The sequence below is a fragment of the Panulirus ornatus genome, chromosome 12, assembly GCF_036320965.1.
Source record: "Panulirus ornatus isolate Po-2019 chromosome 12, ASM3632096v1, whole genome shotgun sequence".
Classification (NCBI taxonomy): Eukaryota; Metazoa; Arthropoda; class Malacostraca; order Decapoda; family Palinuridae; genus Panulirus; species Panulirus ornatus.
Genome location: NC_092235.1, coordinates 45,888,239 through 45,912,810, shown reverse-complemented (window position 1 = coordinate 45,912,810; position 24,572 = coordinate 45,888,239). Strand labels below are relative to the sequence as shown.

General features: G+C 41.9%; 1 protein-coding gene across 2 annotated transcripts in view; it reads right to left on the bottom strand.

Annotated features, from left to right (window-relative positions):
• Window positions 1-24,572, bottom strand: part of LOC139752036 (uncharacterized) — an 84,012-nt gene that overhangs the window by 36,926 nt on the left and 22,514 nt on the right. The window contains exons 3-4 of one of the 2 annotated variants that reach the window (XM_071667834.1): window positions 8,438-8,558; window positions 2,309-2,366 (exon numbers count right to left, since the gene is read on the bottom strand). In XM_071667834.1, coding sequence (XP_071523935.1) covers window positions 2,309-2,366; window positions 8,438-8,558 — 179 coding nt within the window. The remainder of the gene's footprint in view (window positions 1-2,308; window positions 2,367-8,437; window positions 8,559-24,572) is intronic. The other variant, XM_071667833.1, reaches the window with a different exon arrangement.

The following is a 24,572-nucleotide window of genomic DNA, read 5'->3' as shown; positions in this document are numbered from 1 at the left end:
GGAATAGTGGTTCCAACAATGTTATATGGTTGTGAGGCATTGACTATAGATAGGGTTGTGTGGAGGAGGGTGGATGTGTAGGAAATGAGATGTTTGAGGACAATATGTGATGTGAGGTGATTTGATAGGGTAAGTAATGAAAGGGTAAGAGAGGTGTGTGGTAATAAAAAGAATGTAGTTGAGAAAGCAGAAGTGGGTGTATTGAAATGGTTTGGTCACATGGATAGAATAAGTGAGGAAAGATTGATAAAGAGGATATATGTGTCAGAGGTGGAGGGAACGAGAAGTGGTAGACCAAATTGGAGGTGGAAGGATGGAGTGAAAAAGATTTTGAGCGATTGGGGCCTGGACATGCAGGAGGGTGAGAGGCATGCAGGGAATAGAGTGAATTGGATCAATGTGGTATACTGGGGTCAACGTGCTGTTAATGGATTGAACCAGGGCATGTGAAGCATCTGGAAAGTTTTTGGGGCCTGGATGTGGAAAGGGAGCTGTGGTTTTGGTGCATTACACATGACAGCTAGAGATTGAGTGTGAACGAATGTGGCCTTTTGTTGTCTTTTCCTAGCACTACCTCATGCGCATGCAGGGGGAAGAGGGTGCTATTTCATGTGTGGCGAGGTGGCAGCGGGAATGGATGAAGGCAGCATGTATGAATTTGTACTTGTGTATATATGTATATGCCTGTGTATGCACATGTATGAATACGTTGAAATATATAGGTATGTATATGTGCATGTGTGAGCGTTTATGTATGTACATGTGCATGTGGGGGGGGGGGGGGGGGGGGGGGGGCCGCCATTGGGCCATTCTTTCGTCTGTTTCCTTGCACTACCTCGCTAATGCGGGAGACAACAACAAAGTATGATAATGATAATGAATAAATAAAAGGACCAAGGACCAAGTTGGTCCTAGTTCTTTTCTTCAGAAAGGACCAGGTGCTCACCTTTGGCCAAAGGCAGAGAATAAAAACTTCACCTTTACATTACAAATGCTTTCTCATGAACTTCTGCATTCATCTTTTCTAACAAACATATAAAATATAAACCTAAGTCATGGCATCTCCATGCAAGAATACCAACTGCTACTGGTAACTAAATCATGCTGTGATGGGGACTGTTCAACATTTGTAATGCTGGACTAGGTGCAAGAGTAACTTGTAGTTTATCTACATAAGGTATTGTTGGCCAAGTAGTTTATCTACATAAAGTATTGTTGGCCAAGTGACAATTCATTATGCAGAGCTGATGTCACATCACTTGAAGACTACTTTATACACTCCAAATGTTTCTCATTAAAATGCAAATAATCTGGAAACATGACATGGTGAAATTTGATGATCAGGGTAAGGCTTATATTCATCTCCTATTCACACATTATCAGAAAAGACACTACTATGTACAGTACTTGCTCTTAACAGGCTGAATGAAAGAGCTGTCTAAAAAAAATTATTATGTCTGAAAAAAGTTATCTAAATGCAGCTATCCCTCGTACACAGTCAGGGTTATGTCCCTAAAATCTATTGTTAAGTGAAATGTAATACTGTGTTAGCAACTGAAATCCATTATGTAAGGGGGATACTTTTCTAAATAATGATTTTCCATCTCTAACTCTTAACTATAGAATTGTACATGCAACAACTTAGCCTAAGAACTACTAACCACAAAATTATGTCTATTAATTTATATGATATCTATTGAAAACTTTCTACAAAATGTGGTGATGCAATCTTGAGATGGGGGTGGGGTGAGGGTTACTTTACCCCCTGAATTAACTCGGCATCTGTTGCACCTGGGGGTGGAGAAGTTTCCCATGGTCTTTGTATCTCTTTAAAGCTCCTTGTAATTACATGAAACATCTATAAGCACTCTAGAAGTCACTATGGCAAGTTCATGGTTGGGATCCATATCATCAGAGAGGCCCATAGCTCTGACTAAGAGGTGAACAATTCTGTTAGCACTTTGATTGTAAAGTGGTGTGGTAAGGAATGTCAGCCATTTCGACCTGAGTTTTTCTACCACCAACTACATTGATTTTCTAAATCTGCTGCAAGTACAAGGTCATGGACCATTACATAAACATGTTCCCTAGTTCTCAAATGAAGCAAATGCAAAGCTTCTCCATACTAAATGTCGTTATGTGGGGGGATTATTATGCTTGGTCAGGCCAAGAGGACTTGAAGATGAGTTGATGCCATCAAATGCAGAACCTAAAATCATGGTCAGAAGTTATTTACAATAATAACCCTTTTTAAGAGTACTTGATTGGCAAAAATTCTCTTTTACTAGTACTTTATTGAGGAACCAACCTTTGATTTCCACACGAAAACCAAGCAGCTCAGAAATTTCTCAATATCTTTTCCAGACCTAAGAAAAAGGAAGAGATAAGTTTGGTATCCATGCAACTATAATAATTCAATAACACAAAATACGGTATTAAAGTGGGCAATTACATCAACTTATCATTATCCAGAACTGCAAGTAATTCCTATCTGCTTGCTTCCACAAAATGTGAAGCATTTGAATACATGCTGAAGAAAGGTAAGCATACCATCTGAAATCATTTCTCCACCACTCCTCTGGAATCATGCACTGTCAACAGTATCATACTACTGATTACTTAATATGTTAGCTCATTTTTTATGTCCTTTACTTTCACACATATTTCTTTCATCTAATAATGGGAAAAAAATTTAATGGCATACATCCTCTAAAACCCTTCTTCCATCATTCCTCTGAGGAATCTACCATCAACTTCAGGGTTATACAACTGACATAGAATATATCAGCTTACTTTCTGTGATTATTACCAAATTTGACAGAAGGGACAGAACAACACAGGATGTACAAACATCCCGTAAGGCCATGACAAGTTGGCACTGACACACTGCTGAAATGGAAAACTATTGCAATTACTTGCCAAGTGACCTGAGGCCATCCACCCTGGATGGCCTCACCTGCTCATATAGTGCTGTCTAATGCGTATTCAAAAAATGGAAAATAATTTTGAAATGTACTTGTCTTGAAACAATTATTGAAACCTTAAAATGTGCAAAGGCAAGTTGAGGATTGGCTGTGATGCTTGCCCTGGGTGAAAGAAAATGAGATACTACACTAGTTACCAATTAGAGTGCAGGCAGTTTAAGTCAGCTGTGTGACTAAATGTTTGAAGTATCCTTGCATTGTCTGGATGCTGTAGTTTGTAGTGGATATGTTCTGGGGATAGGGGAGAAAGAATACTTCCCACGCATCCCTCACGTGTCGCAGAAGGCGATTAAAGGGGACGGGAGCGGGGGACCAGAAACCCTCCCCTCCTTGTATTTTAACTTTCTAAAAGGGGAAACAGAAGAAGGAGTCACGCGAGGAGTGCTCATCCTCCTCGAAGGCTCAGATTGGGGTGTCTAAATGTGTGTCGATGTAACCAAGATGAGAAAAAAGGAGAGATAGGTAGTATGTTTGAGGAAAGGAACCTGGATGTTTTGGCTCTGAGTGAAACGAAGCTCAAGGGTAAAGGGGAAGAGTGGTTTGGAAATGTCTTGGGAGTAAAGTCAGAGGTTAGTGAGAGGTCAAGTGCAAGGGAAGGAGTACCACTACTCCTGAATCAGGAGTTGTGGGAGTATGTGATAGAGTGTAAGAAAGTAAATTTTAGATTGATATGGGTAAAGCTGAAAGTTGATGGAGAGAGATGGGTGATTATCAGTGCATATGCACCTGGGCATGAGAAGAAAGATCATGAGAGGCAAGTGTTTTGGGAGCAGCTGAATGAGTGTGTTAGTGGTTTTGATGCACGGGACCGGGTTGTAGTGATGGGTGATTTGAATGCAAAGGTGAGTAATGTGGCAGTTGAGGGAATAATTGGTATACATGGAGTGTTCAGTGTTGTAAATGGAAATGGTGAAGAGCTTTTAGATTTATGTGCTGAAAAAGGACTGGTGATTGGGAATACCTGGTTTAAAAAGCGAGATATACATAAGTATATGTATGTAAGTAGGAGAGATGGCCAGAGAGCATTATTGGATTACGTGTTAATTGATAGACGCACGAAAGGAGACTTTTGGATGTTAATGTGCTGAGAGGTGCAACTGGAGGGATGTCTGATCATTATCTTGTGGAGGCGAAGGTGAAGATTTGTATGGGTTTTCAGAAACGAAGAGATAATGTTGGGGTGAAGAGAGTGGTGAAAGTAAGTGAGCTTAGGAAGGAGACTTGTGTGAGGAAGTACCAGGAGAGACTGAGTACAGAATGGAAAAAGGTGAGAACAAAGGAGGTAAGGGGAGTGGGGGAGGAATGGGATGTATTTAGGGAAGCAGTGATGGCTTGCGCAAAAGATGCTTGCGTGGGAGGTGGGCAGATTAGAAAGGGTAGTGAGTGGTGGGATGAAGAAGTAAGATTATTAGTGAAAGAGAAGAGAGAGGCATTTGGACGATTTTTGCAGGGAAAAAATGCAAATGAGTGGGAGATGTATAAATGAAAGAGGCAGGAGGTCAAGAGAAAGGTGCAAGAGGTGAAAAAGAGGGCAAATGAGAGTTGGGGTGAGAGAGTATCATTAAATTTCAGGGAAAATAAAAAGATGTTTTGGAAGGAGGTAAATAAAGTGCATAAGACAAGGGAGAAAATGGGAACTTCAGTGAAGGGGGCTAATGGGGAGGTGATAACAAGTAGTGGTGATGTGAGAAGGAGATGGAGTGAGTATTTTGAAGGTTTGTTGAATGTGTTTGATGATAGAGTGGCAGATATAGGGTGTTTTGGTCAAGGTGGTGTGCAAAGTGAGAGGGTTAGGGAAAATGATTTGGTAAATAGAGAAGAGGCAGTAAAAGCTTTACGGAAGATGAAAGCCGGCAAGGCAGCAGGTTTGGATGGTATTGCAGTGGAATTTATTAAAAAAGGGGGGTGACTGTATTGTTGACTGGTTGGTAAGGTTATTTAATGTATGTATGAATCATGGTGAGGTGCCTGAGGATTGGCGGAATGCTTGCATAGTGCCATTGTACAAAGGCAAAGGGGATAAGAGTGAGTGCTCAAATTACAGAGGTATAAGATTGTTGAGTATTCCTGGTAAATTATATGGGAAGGTATTGATTGAGAGGGTGAAGGCATGTACAGAGCATCAGACTGGGGAAGAGCAGTGTGGTTTCAGAAGTGGTAGAGGATGTGTTGATCAGGTGTTTGCTTTGAAGAATGTATGTGAGAAATACTTAGAAAAACAAATGGATTTGTATGTAGCATTTATGGATCTGGAGAAGGCATATGATAGGGTTGATAGAGATGCTCTGTGGAAGGTTTTAAGAATATATGGTGTGGGAGGCAAGTTGTTAGAAGCAGTGAAAAGTTTTTATCAAGGATGTAATGCATGTGTATGTGTAGGAAGAGAGGAAAGTGATTGGTTCTCAGTGAATGTAGGTTTGCGGCAGGGGTGTGTGATGTCTCCATGGTTGTTTAATTTGTTTATGGATGGGGTTGTTAGGGAGGTGAATGCAAGAGTTTTGGAAAGAGGGGCAAGTATGCAGTCTGCGCTGGATGAGAGAGCTTGGGAAGTGAGTCAGTTGTTGTTTGCTAATGATACAGCGCTGGTGGCTGATTCACGTAAGAAACTGCAGAAGCTGGTGACTGAGTTTGGTAAAGTGTGTGAAAGAAGAAAGTTAAGAGTAAATGTGAATAAGAGCAAGGTTATTAGGTACAGTAGGGTTGAGGGTCAAGTCAATTGGGAGGTGAGTTTGAATGGAGAAAAACTGGAGGAAGTAAAGTGTTTTAAATATCTGGGAGTGGATCTGGCAGCGGATGGAACCATGGAAGCGGAAGTGAATCATAGGGTGGGGGAGGGGGTGAAAATTCTGGGAGCCTTGAAGAATGTTTGGAAGTCGAGAACATTATCTCAGAAAGCAAAAATGGGTATGTTTGAAGAAATAGTGGTTCCAACAATGTTGTATGGCTGCGAGGCGTGGGCTATGGATAGAGTTGTGCACAGGAGGGTGGATGTGCTGGAAATGAGATGTTTGAGGACAATATGTGGTGTGAGGTGGTTTGATTGAGTAAGTAATGTAAGGGTAAGAGAGATGTGTGGAAATAAAAAGAGTGTGGTTGAGAGAGCAGAAGAGGGTGTTTTGAAATGGTTTGGTCACATGGAGAGAATGAGTGAGGAAAGATTGACCAAGAGGATACATGTGTCAGAGGTGGAGGGAACGAGAAGAAGTGGGAGACCAAACTGGAGGTGGAAAGATGGAGTGAAAAAGATTTTGAGTGATCGGGGCCTGAACATGCAGGAGGGTGAAAGGCGGGCAAGGAATAGAGTGAATTGGATCGATGTGGTATACCGGGGTTGACGTGCTGTCAATGGATTGAACCAGGGCATGTGAAGCGTCTGGGGTAAACCATGGAAAGTTGTGTGGGGCCTGGATGTGGAAAGGGAGCTGTGGTTTCGGTGCATTATTACATGACAGCTAGAGACTGAGTGTGAACAAATGGGGCCTTTGGTGTCTTTTCCTAGCGCTACCTCGCACACATGAGGGGGGAGGGGGTTGTTATTCCATGTGTGGCAAGGTGGCGATGGGAACAAAAAAAAAAAAAAAGGCTGACAGTATGAATTATGTACATGTGCATATATGTATATGTCTGTTAGTGTATATATATGTGTACATTGAGATGTATAGGTATGTATATTTGCATGTGTGGACGTGTATGTATATACATGTGTACGTGGGCGGGTTGGGCCTTTCTTTCGTCTGTTTCCTTGCGCTATCTCGCTAATGCGGGAGACAGCGACAAAGCACAATAAATAAATAAATAAATAAATTCTTTCATTGAAAAACGGAAAAGATGATGCACATCCTCCAAAACCTCTTCACTTTTTCTTCACCACTCCCCTTGGGATCTATATTTTACCTTCAGGATTATACCAAGGCCATGTAAGGCATGTTAGCTCATTTTTTACATATTCTTTACCTTATGTGTATTTCTTGGAAGACCTGATTTTATCCACAATGTGTACACCAGCAAGTCACCTGTCATCTATGGGTTCACTAATGTTTTGGAGTAACAAAGACAGGTATTAACCATGTTTGGGTATATGCAAATGAAGGCATCTGGGAGGCTAACTGTGATTGTGTGGCATGTCACTGCATGGTTGGTGGGCTTTTTAAAAGCACAATGAAATGGAGGGTGGGGGTAGGAAGTTAAAAGTATGGTCAGAGTTAGTAACAGACAGACTCTCTGGGGGTTGAGTGAATGCTGATTATGTGAACAATTACTGGAAACTAAAATTCACATCGAAAATTATACTAAAATAGTGTAATATTATCATCCTGAAGGTATCAAAAGTATCCTTGGTTGGTAAGAATGGTACATAAATCAACTGTGAGGTTGGCATGAGTACCTAAGAACAGTTCATGCACATGCCTGTAGTGTTACCAAGTTCTCACAAAACTGAGGAGAGTATGTCAGTCCTTTTGTAATGGTGAAAAGATGAAAGGAGTATGCCTACTTTTGGACCCCCCCGTCCCTATTTTTTTTCATTCAGTTTACATGAAGGTGATGTTGGAAATTCTGTACAGTTATTCAATACTATGCAAGTGTAGTTGATATAGAATCAATACATAATGCAAAATGTGTTTGAGTTTTCTCTCTTTCACTCAATATATTCATGACTGATGATATCTCGTGACAATAAAATATAGTGTCACAGTGGTTATAGTGATTTTAATATGATAAAGTATGTTATTACCCCATCCCCAAAAAAGGCAGTGGCATATTATGGATTACTGTCATCCAATTTTGTTACTTACAGAGACAATACTGACAACAAGGAATCCTTCATTGTCTCAATTACCCCATTAGCCATCATCATCTTAATTAAGGTCTAAGTATCATAATTTAGTGTAAAATACATTTTGAGTAAATAAAGTCATTACGCACAGTACTATTACCACTATTATCATTATCACTTTCATTTTAACTTACTGTTTCCCATGACTAAAGTCCTTAATAACACCATGCATTGTTTTATAATGTTTCAAGGAAATGTTTTACTTCCAAGGAATGTATCTCTCATTATAAAGTACTAGTCAATGAGAAGGAACAGAACCCTCTTGAAAAAAAAAATGGGTACCACTGTACAATTTATTAACTATCAGCACCTGGTCATTAGTTGTGTTTACCTTGCAACTTTGTGGCTAAATGAGTTCTAGACAGGAATTTTCATCAAAGATATCCCGAAATAACCAATGAATCAAACTCAAGAAACAGTTCCCCCATATTTCAGCATGAATGAAGAAATAATATGTGCAGTTACAGTATATCCTCTAATCTATATGGTATGGATTCTGGTATAATAAATTCATTAAAATCAAACTTCAAATGCTGATTCATAATGTGCAGGAAAGAGATGATACAATTCAAATCCTCACTGTATGAAAAGTTATGTACGAACATCAATTAATCAATACCTCTGAGTACTGCTGGCACTAGCCTTCCTTGGATCAAGGCCATAAGGCAGGAAGGCACTGGCTCCTCCAACAGTGTAACCAGGCGGAGGGTCATAAATGGTGGTATGACTGGTACCATCACCTGAAAGATTAACAAATCAAATCATTATAAGGGTAATGTAAGCACAACCACTATCTATTGACTCAAACATGGATATGCCTTACTATGTACCAATGTTCCTTGATGTCATTCCACAATGCTAGATGATCCTACACATGTGAAGCCTTCTCTTGGGAAAAGGTATGAAGGTGCTTATTAACAGAGAAACAGGTATAATAAAAAGAAATAGAAAATAAAAACAGTCCAATCCATCATAGTCCTGAAAATTTCTAGGTTGATCCAAAAATGCTCTCTAGTTCCTTTTTCAAATTGGTTAAGTATGATTATGTGGATATATTCATGAGTTAATGTCCATATATGCACTGAAGATATGTTTGAAATCCTGACAGATTAACTCTTTGTCGGGCCCCTATGACCACTGATACTACAGATATACAGAACAAAGACCAGTATTTCAATAATATCTTTAAGCTTTTCATACAATAAATGTACTGAAATAGTAAATGATCTATCTCACTTATGGGGTAAAACATCGGTAGTATCTCTTGATAAAATGATGCAGTGATAGCTTGTGCAAAAGATGCATGTGGCATGAGAAAGGTGGGAAGTGGGCAGATTAGAAAGGGTAGTGAGTGGTGGGTTGAAGGAGTAAGGTTGTTAGTGAAAGAGAAGAGAAGCGTTCAGACGATTTTTGCATGGAAGTACTGCAAATGACTGGGATATATACAAGGATGTGAAAGGAGGTCAAGAGAAAAATGTAAGAGATAAAAAAGAGGGCAAATGCGAGTTAGGGTGAGAGAGTATCATTAAATCTTAGGAAGGATAAAAAGATGTTTTGGAAAGAGGTAAATAATGTGTGTAAAACAAGAGAACAAATGGGAACATTGGTAAAGGGGGCAAATAAAGATGTAATAACAAGGAGTGATGAAGTGAGAAGATGGAGTGAGTATTCTGAAGGTTTGTTGAATGTGTTTCATGACAGAGTGGCAAATATAGGGTGGTACGGTCAGGTTGGTGTATGAAGTGAGAGGGGTTAGGGAGAATGGTTAGGTAAACATAGAAGTAGTAGTGAAAGCTTTCTGGAAGATAAAAGCCAGCAAGGCAGTGGCTTTGGATGGTACTGCAGCTGAGTTTATTAAAAAAGGGGGTGACTGTGTTACTGACTGGTTGGTAAGGATATTCAATGTATGTATGGTTCATGGTGAAGTGCCTGAGGATTGGCGGAATGCATGAATATTGCCATTGCACAAAGGCAAAGGGGATAAAGGTGAGTGTTCAAATTACAGAGGTATACTTTTTTTAGTATTCCCGGGAAATTATATGGGAGGGTACTGATTGAGAGGGTAAAGGCATGTACAGAGCATCAGACTGGGGAAGAGCAGTGTGGTTTCAGAAGTGGTAGAGAATGTGTGGATCAGGTGTCTGCTTTTGAAGAATGTATGTGAGAAATACTTAGAAAACCAGATGGATTTGTATGTAGCATTTATGGATCTGGGAAAGGCATACACTAGAGTTGATAGAGATGTTTTGTGGAAGGAATTAAGAGTATATGGTGTGGGAGGTAAGTTGCTAGAAGCAGTGAAAAGTTTTTATAGAGGATGTAAGGCATGTGTACAAGTAGGAAGAAAGGAAAGGGATTGGTTCTCAGTGAATGTCGGTTTGCGGTTGTGCGTGATGTCTCCATGGTTGTTTAATTTGTTTATGGATAGGGTTGTTAGGGAGGTGAATACGAGAGTTTTGAAGAGAGGGGCAAGTATGCAGTCTTTTGTGGATGAGGGCTTGGGAAGTGAGTCAGTTGTTGTTCACTGATGATACAGCACTGGTGGCTGATTCGGGTGAGAAATTGCAGAAGCTGGTGACTGAGTTTGGTAAAGTGTGTGAAAGAAGAAAGTTGAGAGTAAATGTAAATAAGAGCAGGGTTAGTACATTCAGCAGGATTGAGGGACAAGTTAATTGGGAGGTAAGTTTGAATGAAGAAAAACTGGAGGAAGTGAAGTGTTTTAGATATCTGGAAGTGGATTTAGCAGTGGATGGAACCATGGAAGCAGAAGTGAGTCACAGGGTGGGGGAGGGGGCGAAGGTACTGGGAGCATTGAAAAATGTGTGGAAGGCGAGAACCTTATCTCGGAAAGCAAAAATGGGTATGTTTGAAGGAATAGTGGTTCCAACAATGTTATATGGTTGCGAGGCATGGGCTACAGATAGGGTTGTGCAGAGGAGGGTGGATGTGTTGAAAATGAAATGTTTGAGGACAATATGTGGTGTGAGGTGGTTTGATCGAGTAAGTGATGAAAGGGTAAGAGAGATGTGTGGTAATAAAAAGAGTGTGGGTGAGAGAGCAGAAGAGGGTATATTGAAATGATTTGGTCACATGGAGAGAATGAGCAAGAAAAGATTGACAAAGAGGATATATGTGTCAGATGTGGAGGGAACGAGAAGAAGTGGGAGACCAAATTGGAGGTGGAAAGATGGAGTGAAAAAGATTTTGAATGATTGGGGCCTGAACATACAGGAAGGTGAAAGGTGTGCAAGAAATAGAGTGAATTGGAATGATGTGGTATACTGTGGTCGACGTGCTAGGGTGAAAGGTGTGCAAGAAATAAGAGTGAATTGGAATGATGTGGTATACTGTGGTTGACGTGCTATCAATAGATTGAACCAAAGCATGTGAAGTGTCTGGGGTAAACCATGGATAGCTTTGTTGGGCCTGATGTGGAAAGGAAGCTATGGTTTCGGTGCTTTACACATGACAACTAGAGACTATGAACAAATGTGGCCTTTGCTGTCTTTTGCTGGCACTACCTCGCATGCGTACGGGGGAGGGGGTGCCATTTCATGTGTGGCAGAGTAGCGGCGGAAATGGATGGGGGCAGCAAGTATGATTGTGTCCATATATATATGTGTGTGTATGTATATGTATGTATACGTTGAAGTGTATAGGTAAGTATATGTGCGTGTTTGGGCATTTATGTATATACATGTGTATCGGGATGGGGTAGGCTATTCTACCGCCTTTACCCTTGTGCTACCTCACAAGCACGGGAGACAGCAAATACGTATAATAAAAATTAATAAATATACATTTTTTCATTATACTTAGTCGCTGTCTCCCGTAATAGCAAGGTAGTGCAAGGAAACAGATGAAAGAATGGCCCAACTCACCCACATACACGTGTATACACATGATATATATATTCTTCTTTTTCTTTCATACTATTCGCCATTTCCCGCATTAGTGAGGTAGCATTAAGAACAGAGGACTGGGCCTTTGAAGGAATATCCTCACCTGTCCTCCTTCTCTGTTCCTTCTTTTGGAAAATTTAAAAAAAAAATGAGGGGAGGATTTCCAGCCCCCCACTCCCTTCCCTTTCAGTCGCCTTCTATGACAGGCAAGGAATACGTGGGAAGAATTCTTTCTCCCATATCCCCAGGGATACATTTTTTTTTCTTTTTTTTTTTTTGCTTTGTCGCTGTCTCCCGCGTTTGCGAGGTAGCGCAAGGAAACAGACAAAAGAAATGGCTCAACCCCCCCCCATACACATGTATATACATACACGTCCACACACACAAATATACATACCTACACAGCTTTCCATGGTTTACCCCAGACGCTTCACATGCCCTGATTCAATACACTGACAGCACATCAACCCCGGTATACTACATCGATCCAATTCACTCTATTCCTTGCCCTCCTTTCACCCTCCTGCATGTTCAGGCCCCGATCACACAAAATCTTTTTCACTCCATCTTTCCACCTCCAATTTGGTCTCCCTCTTCTCCTCGTTCCCTCCACCTCCGACACATATATCCTCTTGGTCAATCTTTCCTCACTCATTCTCTCCATGTGCCCAAACCATTTCAAAACACCCTCTTCTGCTCTCTCAACCACGCTCTTTTCATTTCCACACATCTCTCTTACCCTTACATTACTTACTCGATCAAATCACCTCACACCACACATTGTCCTTAAACATCTCATTTCCAGCACATCCACCCTCCTGCGTACAACTCTATCCATAGCCCATGCCTCGCAACCATACAACATTGTTGGAACCACTATTCCTTCAAACATACCCATTTTTGCTTTCCGACATAATGTTCTCAACTTCCACACATTCTTCAAGGCTCCCAGGATTTTCGCCCCCTCCCCCACCCTATGATTCACTTCCGCTTCCATGGTTCCATCCGCTGCCAGATCCACTCCCAGATATCTAAAACACTTTACTTCCTCCAGTTTTTCTCCATTCAAACTTACCTCCCAATTGACTTGACCCTCAACCCTACTATACCTAATTACCTTGCTCTTATTCACATTTACCCTTATCTTTCTTCTTTCACACACTTTACCAAACTCAGTCACCAGCTTCTGCAGTTTCTCACATGAATCAGCCACCAGCGCTGTATCATCAGCAAACAACAACTGACTCACTTCCCAAGCTCTCTCATCCCCAACAGACTTCATACTTGCCGCTCTTTCCAAAACTCTTGCATTCACCTCCCTAACAACCCCATCCATAAACAAATTAAACAACCATGGAGACATCACACACCCCTGCCGCAAACCTACATTCACTGAGAACCAATCACTTTCCTCTCTTCCTACACGTGCACATGCCTTACATCCTCGATAAAAACTTTTCACTGCTTCTAACAACTTGCCTCCCACACCATATATTCTTAATACCTTCCACAGAGCATCTCTATCAACTCTATAATATGCCTTCTCTAGATCCATAAATTTTTTTTTTTTTCTTTTGTCGCTGTCTCCCGCGTTTGCGAGGTAGCGCAAGGAAACAGACGAAAGAAATGGCCCAACCCACCCCCATACACATGCCTTGATTCAATCCACTGACAGCACGTCAACCCCGGTATACCACATCGCTCCAATTCACTCTATTCTTTGCCCTCCTTTCACCCTCCTGCATGTTCTTCAGGCCCCGATCACACAAAATCTTTTTCACTCCATCTTTCCACCTCCAATTTGGTCTCCCTCTTCTCCTCGTTCCCTCCACCTCCGACACATATATCCTCTTGGTCAATCTTTCCTCACTCATTCTCTCCATGTGACCAAACCATTTCAAAACACCCTCTTCTGCTCTCTCAACCACGCTCTTTTTATTTCCACACATCTCTCTTACCCTTACGTTACTTACTCGATCAAACCACCTCACACCACACACTGTCCACAAACATCTCATTTCCAGCACATCCATCCTCCTGCGCACAACTCTATCCAAAGTCCACGCCTCGCAACCATACAACATTGTTGGAACCACTATTCCTTCAAACATACCCATTTTTGCTTTCCGAGATAATGTTCTCGACTTCCACACATTCTTCAAGGCTCCCAGAATATTTGCCCCCTCCCCCACCCTATGATCCACTTCCGCTTCCATGGTTCCATCCGCTGCCAGATCCACTCCCAGATATCTAAAACACTTCACTTCCTCCAGTTTTCCTCCTTTCAAACTCACCTCCCAAATGAATTGACCCTCAACCCTACTGTACCTAATAACCTTGCTCTTATTCACATTTACTCTTAACTTTCTTCTTTCACACACTTTACCAAACTCAGTCACCAGCTTCTGCAGTTTCTCACATGAATCAGCCACCAGCGCTGTATCATCAGCGAACAACAACTGACTCACTTCCCAAGCTCTCTCATCCCCAACAGACTTCATACTTGCCCCTCTTTCCAAAACTCTTGCATTCACCTCCTTAACAACCCCATCCATAAACAAATTAAACAACCATGGAGACATCACACACCCCTGCCGCAAACCTACATTCACTGAGAACCAATCACTTTCCTCTCTTCCTACACGTACACATGCCTTACATCCTCGATAAAAACTTTTCACTGCTTCTAACAACTTGCCTCCCACACCATATATTCTTAATACCTTCCACAGAGCATCTCTATCAACTCTATCATATGCCTTCTCCAGATCCATAAATGCTACATACATATCCATTTGCTTTTCTAAGTATTTCTCACATACATTCTTCAAAGCAAACACCTGATCCACACATCCTCTACCACTTCTGAAACCACACTGCTCTTCCCCAATCTGATGCTCTGTACATGCCTTCACCCTCTCAATCAATACCCTCCCATATAATTTGCCAGGAATACTCAACAAACTTATACCTCTGTAATTTGAGCACTCACTCTTATCCCCTTTGCCTTTGTACAATGGCACTATGCACGCATTCCGCCAATCCTCAGGCACCTCACCATGAGTCATACATACATTAAATAACCTTACCAACCAGTCAACAATACAGTCACCCCCTTTTTTAATAAATACCACTGCAATACCATCCAAACCTGCTGCCTTGCCGGCTTTCATCTTCCGCAAAGCTTTTACTACCTCTTCTCTGTTTACCAAATCATTTTCCCTAACCCTCGCACTTTGCACACCACCTCGACCAAAACACCCTATATCTGCCACTCTATCATCAAACACATTCAACAAACCTTCAAAATACTCACTCCATCTCCTTCTCACATCACCACTACTTGTTATCACCTCCCCATTTGCGCCCTTCACTGAAGTTCCCATTTGCTCCCTTGTCTTACGCACTTTATTTACCTCCTTCCAGAACATCTTTTTATTCTCCCTAAAATTTAATGATACTCTCTCACCCCAACTCTCATTTGCCCTTTTTTCACCTCTTGCACCTTTCTGTTGACCTCCTGTCTCTTTCTTTTATACGTCTCCCACTCAATTTCATTTTTTCCCTGCAAAAATCGTCCAAATCCATAAATGCTACATACAAATCCATTTGCTTTTCAAAGTATTTCTCACATATATGTATATGTATATATATATATATTTCTTTTTTTTTTATACTTTGTCGCTGTCTTCCACGTTTGCGAGGTAGCGCAAGGAAACAGACGAAAGAAATGGCCCAACCCACCCCCATACACATGTATATACATACACGTCCACACACGCAAATATACATACCTACACAGCTTTCCATGGTTTACCCCAGACGCTTCACATGCCCTGATTCAATCCACTGACAGCACGTCAACCCCGGTACACTACATCGATCCAATTCACTCTATTCCTTGCCCTCCTTTCACCCTCCTGCATGTTCAGGCCCCGATCACACAAAATCTTTTTCACTCCATCTTTCCACCTCCAATTTGGTCTCCCACTTCTCCTCGTTCCCTTCACCTCCGACACATATATCCTCTTGGTCAATCTTTCCTCACTCATTCTCTCCATGTGCCCAAACCATTTCAAAACACCCTCTTCTGCTCTCTCAACCACGCTCTTTTTATTTCCACACATCTCTCTTACCCTTACGTTACTTACTCGATCAAACCACCTCACACCACACATTGTCCTCAAACATCTCATTTCCAGCACATCCATCCTCCTGCGCACAACTCTATCCATAGCCCACGCCTCGCAACCATACAACATTGTTGGAACCACTATTCCTTCAAACATACCCATTTTTGCTTTCCGAGATAATGTTCTCGACTTCCACACATTCTTCAAGGCCCCCAGAATTTTCGCCCCCTCCCCCACCCTATGATCCACTTCCGCTTCCATGGTTCCATCCGCTGCCAGATCCACTCCCAGATATCTAAAACACTTCACTTCCTCCATTTTTTCTCCATTCAAACTCACCTCCCAATTGACTTGACCCTCAACCCTACTGTACCTAATAACCTTGCTCTTATTCACATTTACTCTTAACTTTCTTCTTCCACACACTTTACCAAACTCAGTCACCAGCTTCTGCAGTTTCTCACATGAATCAGCCACCAGCGCTGTATCATCAGCGAACAACAACTGACTCACTTCCCAAGCTCTCTCATCCACAACAGACTTCATACTTGCCCCTCTTTCCAAAACTCTTGCATTTACCTCCCTAACAACCCCATCCATAAACAAATTAAACAACCATGGAGACATCACACACCCCTGCCGCAAACCTACATTCACTGAGAACCAATCACTTTCCTCTCTTCCTACACGTACACATGCCTTACATCCTCGATAAAAACTTTTCACTGCTTCTAACAACTTTCCTCCCACACCATATATTCTTAATACCTTCCACAGAGCATCTCTATCAACTCTATCATATGCCTTCTCCAGATCCATAAATGCTACATACAAATCCATTTGCTTTTCTAAGTATTTCTCACATACATTCTTCAAAGCAAACACCTGATCCACACATCCTCTACCACTTCTGAAACCACACTGCTCTTCCCCAATCTGATGTATATATATATATATATATATACATATATATATTTATCCCTGGGGATAGGGGAGAAAGAGTACTTCCCACGTATTCCCTGCGTGTCGTAGAAGGCGACTAAAAGGGGAGGGAGCGGGGGGCTGGAAATCCTCCCCTCTCGTTTTTTTTTTTTTTAATTTTCCAAAAGAAGGAACAGAGAACTGGGCCAGGTGAGGGTATTCCCTCAAGGCCCAGTCCTCTGTTCTTAACGCTACCTCGCTAATGCGGGAAATGGCAAATAGTTTGAAAGAAGAAAAGAAAATATATATATATATATATATATATATATATATATATATATATATATATATATATATATATATATATATATTTTTTTTTTTTTGCTTTGTCGCTGTCTCCCGCGTTTGCGAGGTAGCGCAAGGAAACAGACGAAAGAAATGGCCCAACCCACCCCCATACACATGTATATACATACACGTCCACACACGCAAATATACATACCTACACAGCTTTCCATGGTTTACCCCAGACGCTTCACATGCCCTGATTCAATCCACTGACAGCACGTCAACCCCGGTATACTACATCGATCCAATTCACTCTATTCCTTGCCCTCCTTTCACCCTCCTGCATGTTCAGGCCCCGATCACACAAAATCTTTTTCACTCCATCTTTCCACCTCCAATTTGGTCTCCCACTTCTCGTTCCCTTCACCTCCGACACATATATCCTCTTGGTCAATCTTTCCTCACTCATTCTCTCCATGTGCCCAAACCATTTCAAAACACCCTCTTCTGCTCTCTCAACCACGCTCTTTTTATTTCCACACATCTCTCTTACCCTTACGTTACTTACTCGATCAAACCACCTCACACCACACATTGTCCTCAAACATCTCATTTCCAGCACATCCACCCTCCTGCGCACAACTCTATCCATAGCCCATGCCTCGCAACCATACAAAATTGTTGGAACCACTATTCCTTCAAACATACCCATTTTTGCTTTCCGAGATAATGTTCTCGACTTCCACACATTCTTCAAGGCTCCCAGAATTTTCGCCCCCTCCCCCACCCTATGATCCACTTCCGCTTCCATGGTTCCATCCGCTGCCAGATCCACTCCCAGATATCTAAAACACTTCACTTCCTCCAGTTTTTCTCCATTCAAACTCACCTCCCAATTGACTTGACCCTCAACCCTACTGTACCTAATAACCTTGCTCTTATTCACATTTACTCTTAACTTTCTTCTTCCACACACTTTACCAAACTCAGTCACCAGCTTCTGCAGTTTCTCACATGAATCAGCCACCAGCGCTGTATCATCAGCGAACAACAACTGACTCACTTCCCAAGCTCTCTCATCCCCAACAGACTTCATACTTGCCCCTCTTTCCAAAACTCTTGCATTCACCTCCTTAACAACCCCATCCATAAACAAATTAAACAACCATGGAGACATCACACACCCCTGCCGCAAACCTACACTCACTGTGAACCATATATGGAAAACTGGAGGAAGTGAAGTGTTTTAGATATCTGGGAGTCGATCTGGCAGCGGATGGAACCATGGAAGCAGAAGTGGATCATAGGGTGGGGGAGGAGGCGAAAATTCTGGGAGCCTTGAAGAATGTGTGGAAGTCGAGAACATTATCTCGGAAAGCACAAATGGGTATGTTTGAAGGAATAGTGGTTCCAACAATTTTGTATGGTTGCGAGGCATGGGCTATGGATAGAGTTGTGCGCAGGAGGGTGGATGTGCTGGAAATGAGATGTTTGAGGACAATGTGTGGTGTGAGGTGGTTTGATAGAGTAAGTAACGTAAGGGTAAGAGAGATGTGTGGAAATAAAAAGAGCGTGGTTGAGAGAGCAGAAGAGGGTGTTTTGAAATAGTTTGGGCACATGGAGAGAATGAGTGAGGAAAGATTGACCAAGAGGATATATGTGTCGGAGGTGGAGGGAACGAGGAGAAGAGGGAGACCAAATTGGAGGTGGAAAGATGGAGTGAAAAAGATTTTGTGTGATCGGGGCCTGAACATGCAGGAGGGTGAAAGGAGGGCAAGGAATAGAGTGAATTGGAGCGATGTGGTATACCGGGGTTGACGTGCTGTCAGTGGATTGAATCGGGGCATGTGAAGCGTCTGGGGTAAACCATGGAAAGCTGTGTAGGTATGTATATTTGCGTGTGTGGACGTATGTATATACATGTGTATGGGGGTGGGTTGGGCCATTTCTTTCCTCTGTTTCCTTGCGCTACCTCGCAAACGCGGGAGACAGCGACAAAGTAAAAAAAAAAAAAAAAAAATGTATATATATATATATATATATATATATATATATATATATATATATATATATATATATATATATATATTTTTTTTTATTATACTTTGTCGCTGTCTCCCGCGTTTGCGAGGTAGCGCAAGGAAACAGACGAAAGAAATGGCCCAACCCCCCCCATACACATGTATATACATACGTCCACACACGCAAATATACATACCTACACAGCTTTCCATGGTTTACCCCAGACACTTCACATGCCTTGATTCAATCCACTGACAGCACGTCTACCCTGGTATACCACATCGATCCAATTCACTCTATTCCTTGCCCTCCTTTCACCCTCCTGCATGTTCAGGCCCCGATCACACAAAATCTTTTTCACTCCATCTTTCCACCTCCAATTTGGTCTCCCTCTTCTCCTTGTTCCCTCCACCTCCGACACATATATCCTCTTGGTCAATCTTTCCTCACTCATCCTCTCCATGTGCCCAAACCACTTCAAAACACCCTCTTCTGCTCTCTCAACCACGCTCTTTTTATTTCCACACATCTCTCTTACCCTTACGTTACTCACTCGATCAAACCACCTCACACCAGACATTGTCTTCAAACATCTCATTTCCAGCACATCCATCCTCCTGCGCACAACTCTATCCATAGCCCACGCCTCGCAACCATACAACATTGTTGGAACCACTATTCCTTCAAACATACCCATTTTTGCTTTCCGAGATAATGTTCTCGACTTCCACACATTTTTCAAGGCCCCCAGGATTTTCGCCCCCTCCCCCACCCTATGATCCACTTCCGCTTCCATGGTTCCATCCGCTGCCAGATCCACTCCCAGATATCTAAAACACTTCACTTCCTCCAGTTTTTCTCCATTCAAACTCACCTCCCAATTGACTTGACCCTCAACCCTACTGTACCTAATAACCTTGCTCTTATTCACATTTACTCTTAACTTTCTTCTTCCACACACTTTTCCAAACTCAGTCACCAGCTTCTGCAGTTTCTCACATGAATCAGCCACCAGCGCTGTATCATCAGCGAACAACAACTGACTCACTTCCCAAGCTCTCTCATCCCCAACAGACTTCATACTTGCCCCTCTTTCCAAAACTCTTGCATTTACCTCCCTAACAACCCCATCCATAAACAAATTAAACAACCATGGAGACATCACACACCCCTGCCGCAAACCTACATTCACTGAGAACCAATCACTTTCCTCTCTTCCTACACGTACACATGCCTTACATCCTCGATAAAAACTTTTCACTGCTTCTAACAACTTTCCTCCCACACCATATATTCTTAATACCTTCCACAGAGCATCTCTATCAACTCTATCATATGCCTTCTCCAGATCCATAAATGCTACATACAAATCCATTTGCTTTTCTAAGTATTTCTCACATACATTCTTCAAAGCAAACACCTGATCCACACATCCTCTACCACTTCTGAAACCACACTGCTCTTCCCCAATCTGATGCTCTGTACATGCCTTCACCCTCTCAATCAATACCCTCCCATATAATTTACCAGGAATACTAAACAAACTTATACCTCTGTAATTTGAGCACTCACTCTTATCCCCTTTGCCTTTGTACAATGGCACTATGCACGCATTCCGCCAATCCTCAGGCACCTCACCATGAGTCATACATACATTAAATAACCTTACCAACCAGTCAACAATACAGTCACCCCCTTTTTTAATAAATTCCACTGCAATACCATCCAAACCTGCTGCCTTGCCGGCTTTCATCTTCCGCAAAGCTTTCACTACCTCTTCTCTGTTTACCAGATCATTTTCCCTAACCCTCTCACTTTGCACACCACCTCGACCACAACACCCTATAACTGTCACTCTATCATCAAACACATTCAACAAACCTTCAAAATACTCACTCCATCTCCTTCTCACATCACCACTACTTGTTATCACCTCCCCATTTGCGCCCTTCACTGAAGTTCCCATTTGCTCCCTTGTCTTACGCACTTTATTTACCTCCTTCCAGAACATCTTTTCATTCTCCCTAAAATTTAATGATACTCTCTCACCCCAACTCTCATTTGCCCTTTTTTTCACCTCTTGCACCTTTCTCTTGACCTCCTGTCTCTTTCTTTTATACATCTCCCACTCGTTTGCATTTTTTCCCTGCAAAAATCGTCCAAATGCCTCTCTCTTCTCTTTCACTAATACTCTTACTTCTTCATCCCACCACTCACTAACCTTTCTAATCAACCCTCCTCCCACTCTTCTCGTGCCACAAGCATCTTTTGCGCAATCCATCACTGATTCCCTAAATACATCCCATTCCTCCCCCACTCCCCTTACTTCCATTGTTCTCACCTTTTTCCATTCTGTACTCAGTCTCTCCTGGTACTTCCTCACACGGGTCTCCTTCTCAAGCTCACTTACTCTCACCACCCTCTTCACCCCAACATTCACTCTTCTTTTCTGAAAACCCATACAAATCTTCACCTTAGCCTCCACAAGATAATGATCAGACATCCCTCCAGTTGCACCTCTCAGCACATTAACATCCAAAAGTCTCTCTTTCGCACGCCTATCAATTAACACGTAATCCAATAACGCTCTCTGGCCATCTCTCCTACTTACATAAGTATACTTATGTATATCTCGCTTTTTAAACCAGGTATTCCCAATCATCAGTCCTTTTTCAGCACATAAATCTACAAGCTCTTCACCATTTCCATTTACAACACTGAACACCCCATGTATACCAATTATTCCCTCAACTGCCACATTACTCACCTTTGCATTCAAATCACCCATCACTATGACCCGGTCTCGTGCATCAAAACCACTAACACACTCATTCAGCTGCTCCCAAAACACTTGCCTCTCTTGATCTTTCTTCTCATGCCCAGGTGCATATGCACCAATAATCACCCACCTCTCTCCATCAACTTTCAGTTTTACCCATATTAATCGAGAATTTACTTTCTTACACTCTATCACATACTCCCACAACTCCTGTTTCAGGAGTATTGCTACTCCTTCCCTTGCTCTTGTCCTCTCACTAACCCCTGACTTTACTCCCCAGACATTCCCAAACCACTCTTCCCCTTTACCCTTGAGCTTCGTTTCACTCAGAGCCAAAACATCCAGGTTCCTTTCCTCAAACATACTACCTATCTCTCCTTTTTTCACATCTTGGTTACATCCACACACATTTAGGCACCCCACTCTGAGCCTTCGGGGAGGATGAGCACTCCCCGCGTGACTCCTTCTTCTGTTTCCCATTTTAGAAAGTTAATACAAGGAGGGGAGGATTTCTGGCCCCCCGCTCCCGTCCCCTCTAGTCGCTTTCTACGACACGCGAGGAATACGTGGGAAGCATTCTTTCACCCCTATCCCCAGGGATAATATACATATATATATATACATATACACATACACACACATACACATACATACACACATATACACACACACACACATACATATATATACATATGAAAAATGTAAGAAACAATTTAGAAAACTGAAACTTCTATCTTGAAATGAATGAAAAAAAAGAATGTCACATAATGGTTCAACCTCTGGCTATGGAAAAAAGGAAATGTATAATTTATTTACACAAACGTCAATAGCAGTTCTCATCAATTTAACCACTGTATCAATAAGCTTCAATGTCTAAGCTACATTTTTCTCCAATTTCACTATTTTCCTTCACATTTTCAATTGTGTCTGAAGGTTCTACTTCAAGAGTGATTGTTTTTCCAGTAAGGGTCTTCACATCCTTACCCTTGAGGTAAAGTTAAATTGACATATGATGATGAGAGACTTCCTTTACAGGACTGTCAAGTGATAATGGAAGCACTTACGGGTTGATATTTGGTAAAAAATTTCAGAAAATATGGTTGAATCCAGTGGTAGGTATATGAATAACCGACTTATACAAATCATTAATCAAGCTGAACAAACCTGAGTTATACTTATGGCTTGACGTCGTTTGAAGCAGAGGGCGAAGGGGTAGGGAGCTGGAAGTTCTCTGGCGGCTTGTATAAGCCCCTTCTTTATGTTCTAGATACTAGTTGATGTGAACTTTGAAGGCATTTATATCAACAGTTATTAGTCCTGAATGGCGAAGTTCATTCCAATGGCCAGTAACTCTTTGAAGAATAAAAAATACGTAATGACATCCGACCGTGTATGATGTTTGAACTGTCCTCTGCCAATGGCCTGCTCAAATGTTCTGAAGGTTGGATTCGGTCACGACACCTGGTGACCACACGGTGACACTCCTGTCAGGTGGCAGGGGGCGCTCACCCCGCGTATATATATATATATATTTATTTATTTATTTATTTATATATATATTATACTTTGTCCCTGTGTCTCGTGTTAGCGAGGTAGCGCAAGAAAACAGACAAAAGAATGGCACAAACCCACCCACATACACATGTATATACATACACATCCACACACGCGCATATACATACCTATACATTTAAACGTATACATACATATACATACACTGATATATACATATATACACGTACATATTCATACATAATGCCTTCAACTACTCCCGCCACCACCCTGCCACACATGAAATGGCACCCCCTCCCCCCGCGTATGTGTGAGGCAGCACTGGGAAAGACAACAAAGGCCACACAGGTTCACGCTCAGTCTCTAGCTGTCATGTGTAATGCACAGAAACCACAGCTCCCTTTCCACATCCAGGCCCCACAGAACTTTCCATGGTTTACCCAAGATGCTTCATATGCCCTGGTTCAATCCACTGACAGCACGTCAACCCCGGTATACCACATTGTTCCAATTCACTCTATTCTATGCATGCCTTTCACCCTCCTGCATGATCAGGCCCCAATCGCTCAAAATCTTTTTCACTCCATCCTTCCATCTCCAATTTGGTCTCCCACTTCTCCTCGTTCCCTCAACCTCTGACACATATATCCTCTTTGTCGATCTTTCTTTGTTCATTCTTTCCATGTGACCAAATCATTTCAATATACCCTCTTATACTCTCTCAATCACACTCTTTTTATTACCACACATCTCTCTTACCCTTTAATCACTTACTCGATCAAACCATCTAACATCACATGTTGTCCTTAAACATCTCATTTCCAACACATCCACCCCCCCTCCGCACAACCCTATCTATAGCCCATGCCTCACAACCATATAACATTGTTGGAACCACGTTTCCTTCCAACATACCCATTTTTGCTTTCCGAGATAACGTTCTCAACTTCCACTCATTCTTCAACACTCCCAGAACCTTCACTTCCTCCAGTTTTTCTCCATTCAGACTTACCTCCTAAATGACTTATCCCTCACCTACTGTACCTAATAACCTTGCTCTTATTCACATTTACTCTCAGCTTTCTTCTTTCACACACTTTACCAAACTCAGTCACCAGCTTCTGCAGTTTCTCACCCGAATCAGCTACTAGTGCTATATCATCAGCGAACAACAACTGACTCACTTCCCAAGCTCTC